Here is a 6376-nt window from a genome sequence, read left to right as displayed (position 1 = left end):
GCTTCACAAAATAAGATACACGAATGGCCAAGAAGTAAGTGAAAGATGCATAACATCATTATCCATCAGGGAAATACTAATGAAAACCACAGTGAAATAGAAAAATACAATCATTAGAATGGCTACATTCAAAAGGGACCATACCAAGTATTCGGAAAAATGTGGAACAATCGATTTGGAAAAACGTGGAACAATCACAACTGTTACACATTGCTGACATAAATGTAAAATGGAACAACCACTTCAGAAAAGTTTGACATTACACATACTAACCCTACAAACCCCGAAATTTTACTAAGTATTTATTCAAAAGGAATAGAAACATGTCAACACAAAAATGCACATGAATATTCACTGCAGCTATATTCATAATAATCAATAACTGTGAACAGGTGAATCAATGAACTGTAATATATGCATACAATGGAATACTACTCAGCAATAAAAATGTTACTGTCACATGCTAAAACGGGTGAATCTCAAAATAATGCTAAACGAAAGAAGAAAGACAAAAGGGAACATCTTGTACAACCCCATTTATGTGAAAGGAGATTTTTAAAAATTAATCTAACCCAGGGATAGAAAGAAGATTATCAGTTGCTAGGGGCCAGGAGGGAGAGGGAGGTGTCAGGAGTGACTTGGAAAGGAGCTAGAAAACTTTCTGGATAATGGGTAAGTTGTCTATCTTAATTGTAGGAGTGATTACATGTGGGTATACTCTTCTTAAAACTCATCAAATTGGCTGCTTAAATAGTGCATATTTTATCATGTTTAAATAATACCTCAGAACTGATTTTTAAAAAATTTTCAAGCATTACCATTTTAAGAGTAAAACTGAAAAATCTGAAAACTTTGATAAACAGGAAAATAGACAATATCGTTATACTTAGTCATATATTATGCTTTATTAAAATGAATTGACTAGAACTAAATATATAAACACATATATATATCAAAACTATTCATTTGAAGAAAAAAGCAAGTTGCAGAACACAGGTCCCCACTGATATAAATACTTACAAAACAGTGTAATTATGCACACACATATGCAATAATGTATGTATGTTATTATTGTAAAAGTAATGAGACGTGGGATCAATATAAACCAAATTTAGTAAAGTATTGAATGTGTTATAGGATGTGGAATGCGTTTGGGGATGTTATGCAGATGCTTCAACTATTCTTCTAATACCTTACTTCCAACATGCAATAGGTATACTGATGGTTATGTTATTGCTCATAATTTGACACACATATGAAGTATTTCACCAAAACAATACCAAGTTTCTGTCCCCTGAAAGGGTGGGCTATAATTGGGTCAACAGGCTTGGAGTCAAGAAAGTAAGCTATGATGAGCTTCCCGTAAATTTGAATATATGACCTCAGTATTGAGATCATATATCCTAGAATATTCTAGGCATTACTCTAGCTTTATTCACACATTCAATGGTGTTTGCAGTTCCTGAACCTAAGAAGAGGAGGCAGATGCAGCCTCAAGGCTGTCTGTGGCTGGTCTGGTGTTTACTCTGGTGTGGGGCTGGCCCATCCTGAGATCCCCTAGAAGTACATCCCAGGATGAATCAGACCATTAGGCATTATTTGCAGAGATAATAGCGTAGTTGGGGGACAGACTAGGCCAAAACATGTGATGGTTCATGATGGGGAGGGTCATGCTGATACGTGTTTCTCCAAAAGTGGAATCAGAGGCTGAGAAAATTATTCAACTTATTTCTGTTTTTAAAAAGAAGGTTCAAATTCCACAGTTAACATTTTTATGTCTATTTTTTTTATTTCTACTGAAACATTTGAGATCAGAGCAAAACAAAACTTTAGAATAACATCATATCTAAAGGAAAATTTCTGTCCATATTTCTTAAACTGACAGACCTCCTTCAATACACTCTTCAGACATAATAAAGTCTGAATTTTGTTACATTCAAAACATCTTTACGAATTCATCTCAATATCAATTGTCTTGTTCAGTAAAATGGCATTTCTTGATATAGGCTCAACTACATTTGCTGCATCCTTTGGGTATCTTCTCTATTATTTCTCTGACATACAGTGAGTACAACTTGTGTATGAGGGTCTCAAAAAACACAAGACGTTAACAATTTTTCCCAGGTTCTGGTTTATCTGATTGTTATTAATGGCCAAATTCTGGAGGAACAACTTCCTACATCCATTTGGGTCACAGAGATTATCTCCTATGTAAATTTTTCATTTAATAGGCTCTAACTATAATAAAACTATTTCCCCACATTCCATACATGCATTAGGAGGGTTTCTTCTACATGTTTTCAGTAATTTTTAGTGGTTCTATTTATAATAGATTTTCAAACATTCACCACATTCATAGTATTTTCCCCTATATATATTCTCTTATTTAGTTTGGAATATGACTTATGGTAAAAGATTTGTCACATTCTTTACATTCATAGGGGTCATGTCCTGTGTGACTTCTCCATAGTATTTTGAGGTGAATGAATCACTAGAGAAAGATTTCTCTCATTGCTGTAAGAGTCCTTCCCCTGTAATTTTGGATGTGCAGTGAGAACTGATTTCTTAGAGGTTTTTCCCACACTCAATACATTCATAGGGTTTCCCCCTGTGTGTCTTCTCTGATGTACTTTCAGGCCTGAGTTGCAACTGAAGGTTTTCCCACAATGATTACATTCATAGGGTTTCTCCCCTGTGTGTGTTCTCCTATGTTTAGTGAGATCTGACTTATGATAGAAGGACCTTCCACATTCAGTACACTTATAAGGCTTTTCCCCTGTGTGTATTCTCTGATGTACAGTGAGGACTGACTTCTCAGAGAATGCTTTCCCACACTCATTACATCCATAGGGCTTCTCCCCTGTGTGAGTTCTCTGATGTGATCTGAGGACTGAATTGCAAGTGAAGGTTTTCTCACACTGACTACAGTGATAAGCTTTCTCCCCTCTGTGTGTTCTCTTATGTACTGTATAGTCTGACTTATAATAGAAAATTTTCCCACATTTCTTACATACATAGGGTTTCACCCTTGTGTGAATTTTCTGGTGTACAGTAAGGTATGAATTTCTAGAGAAGAATTTCCCACACTCCTTACATTCATATGGTTTCTCACCTGTGTGAGTTCTGTGGTGTTTAGTGAGGTCTGATTTATTGTAGAAGGTTTTTCCACATTCATTACACTTATAAGGTTTTTCTCCTGTGTGGATTCTCTGATGCACTGTGAGGACTGATTTCTCAGAGAAAGATTTCCCACACTCATTACATTCATAGGGTTTCTCCTTTGTGTGAATTCTCTGATGTACTTTTAGGCCTGAGTTGCGACTAAAGGTTTTCCCACATTGAATACATGCATAGGGTTTTCCTCCTATGTGAGTTTTCTGATGTTTATTGACATCTGACTTGTGACAGAAGGTTTTGCCACATACCTTACACTCATAGGGTTTCTCGCCTGTGTGAGTTCTCTGATGTATTGTAAGGTATGAATTCCTAGAAAAAAATTTCCCACATTGATTACACTCAAAAGGTTTCTCACCTGTGTGTATTTTCTGATGTATTGTGAGGACTGAGTTGCTTATGAAGGTTTTCCCACATTGATTACATTCATAGGGTTTCTCCCCTGTGTGAATTCTCTGGTGTACTGTGAGATAAGACTTATGGTAGAAGCTTTTTCTACATTCCTTACATTCATAGGGTTTCTCTCCTGTGTGAGTTCTCTGATGTATTATGAGGTGTGAATTCCTAGAGAAGGATTTCCCACATTCATTACATCTATAGGGTTTCTCTCCTGTGTGGACTCTCTGATGTAAAGTGAGGAGGGATTTCCTAGAGAAGCATTTCCCACATGCATTACATTCAAAGGGTTTCTCTCCTGTATGTATTCTCTGATGTTTGGTGAGTTTTGACTTTTCGCAGAATGCTTTTCCACATTCATTACATTCATAGACTTTGTCTTGTGCATGTGTTCTCTGAGTTACATTAAGAATTGACTTCTCCCAGAGAGGTTCCCTCAAGTTGTTACATTCAAATGTTCTCTCTCCTCTGTCAGGAAAGTTTGATCTCCTGCTGAAATTACCCACTCTTTCAATACAATCATAACCTTTCACCTTCAAATGAGCTCTATGTTTCAAGAGACATGACTTCTCAAAGGTTTTCCCATATTCATTAAACTCATAAAGATTTTCTCTTTTTTCTGTTATCTTATGGACCATGTAAGTTGAACAATTACAGAATGTTTTATCACATTCCTTATGTTCGCAAGGACTCTCTCCTATGTGAGCTTGTTTATAGGTGATGACAACTGCTTTCTCATGGAAATCTTTCCCACTTTCCTTGTATTCAAAACATTGCTCTACGTTTTTACTTTTCTGACATGGAAAGAAGTCTTCATTTTGACTGAGGTATTTCTGATTTTGAATGAATTCAAAAGGTGTCTCTCCCATATGAGTTTTTTCACGGTTAATATGAAGGAACAATTTCCCAAATGCACTGAGGTCATCAGGCTTCTTTCTTAAATAATTTTTCTTATTAATAATTAATTCTGAAATGTGTCTCAAACTCATACCACATAAATCACATTTACTGGGTATTTTTATGGAAGTAACTAGGTCTGTGCTAAAATTAAACATATTTCCTAATACATTACCTCTCACTATAGTCAGTGTTTTGTTGTTGAGAAATGGAGCTTGCCAGAAATGTCTGTCCTGGATTTTGTGACTCTGTTCCAGTTGGTTATCAACTTTGCAGACTTCTAGAAAGGAGAAAAATAACCATAAGTTAAGAATCATATTATAATTATGATGAAATTACACATATATACAAATGCCCTTTTATATAGTTGATTTAGTTTCTTAAAATAAGAAAAATCCACCATGTTCACTTCCCCCATTCTTTTGACTTAGAAAAAAACAAACAAAACCTGATAAGAGTGAAAAAAGGTGACAGAAACTCAGAACACACACATCTACATTTGGTAACTTACAAATATTTACCTCAAGACTTAATATAGAGGTTACAAATAAATACAAAGCACAATGAATACAGTAAAACAGATTTTGAAGGAGGAAAAAAACCCAGCTGATCCAGTGATATGAAAGACAGAACTAAAGAGACAACAAGATTTGTAGTTATGAGAGCCCTGGAAAAATATCAGAGGAATGATTCAATTTTTTGAAGGAAGCAGCTCAGACTTTACATAATTTTCTCCTTATACTTACATTATTGCAGCTAAATTCTATGATTTACATTTCCAGTTTCATTCTCCTCTTCTAAAAATCACTTTTATTTTTTATTATGTATTGTTTATTTTGTATAGTGTTAATATCAAATTAAATTTCTGAAACCACCAATTTTTCATGCCTAAGGAGTCCTGTAGCCTAGTTTCTAACTCTCCCTCTACTCATGTGACTTACAAAGAATACAAATGTCTACCAGGAAATGTAAAATCAAAGAGAAAAGAAAGAAGATTGCAATAGGACCAGATCTGTTAGTTGTTTTTAGTTGTGGTACATTCAGCTTATTCTCTCAGAGATTGTTCAAAAGTGAACCTATTCTACCACCAGATGCTAACTTTTCCTCATTTTAAACTTGCTTTGACACAATATTAATACTTTTTTTTCTTTTACACTCATATTTCCACTTTTCTGGGTTTTCTTGATATTTAAAACCATGGAAGACCTGACCTAAAACAGTCATTGATACTTATATTTGTTTACCCTAAGAATTCTCAGGAATAATTCATGTTGTTGTCTTCCTGCTCAGCATATAGACTACAACAACACCAACTGTGTTAGAAAATCTGTCCAGAAACCACTGTTTCCAAGCACCATTAGACAAAACAGACCAAAGTTACAATTCTGGGGAAAAGACGACTTTATGCCAACTACATTCATACTCAGTGTCAAAGCTGTTATCACTCCACAAGTCCACAATAAGTGTCTTTCTTTCTAGACATGCCAGACCATAAACTTGCCATAAAATTGTTCAAGTTCAAGCAAGAATTTCACTCAGCTGGCTGACATTACCATTTTAGCTTTCTCAGAACTCATGCATTCTTCAGGGAAATGACATTGTCTCATTTCTTCTTCCAAATAAGTCTTCACAAACATCTCTAGAATTTCCAGTTCTATTTACATTGAAATTTAAAATTACATTCTACACATCTCATTCTATCTCAACATTAGATAACAGTCCTTTGTATCATAAACATTCCCTGTCAACTACAGAAATTTAAAATACTTCAGTTTCTTTTTCCTATTTCCAACTACAACCTATGGCCTTACAAGTGTTTATCTCTGATTTCCTTTGAATACCTCACAGTGGCTATGAAATTAATGCTCCTTAACAAGTAGTATGTTTTTTCAAAATACAAACCTCAAGT

The 6376-nt window shown here is 34.9% G+C and overlaps 1 protein-coding gene across 7 annotated transcripts in view; it reads right to left on the bottom strand.

The window, feature by feature from the left end:
• Nucleotides 1–888: 888 nt before the first annotated feature.
• Nucleotides 889–6376, bottom strand: part of LOC106831332 (zinc finger protein 33B-like) — a 34083-nt gene continuing 28595 nt past the window's right edge. For all 7 annotated transcript variants that reach the window (XM_014841467.3, XM_044758366.2, XM_014841466.3 and 4 more), the window contains one exon: nt 889–4747. In XM_014841467.3, coding sequence (XP_014696953.1) covers nt 2445–4747 — 2303 coding nt within the window. In that variant the 3' untranslated portion in view covers nt 889–2444. The remainder of the gene's footprint in view (nt 4748–6376) is intronic.

This window comes from Equus asinus, chromosome 2 (genome assembly GCF_041296235.1).
Source record: "Equus asinus isolate D_3611 breed Donkey chromosome 2, EquAss-T2T_v2, whole genome shotgun sequence".
Taxonomy (NCBI): domain Eukaryota; kingdom Metazoa; phylum Chordata; class Mammalia; order Perissodactyla; family Equidae; genus Equus; species Equus asinus.
This window is presented reverse-complemented; position numbering and strand designations above follow the sequence as displayed.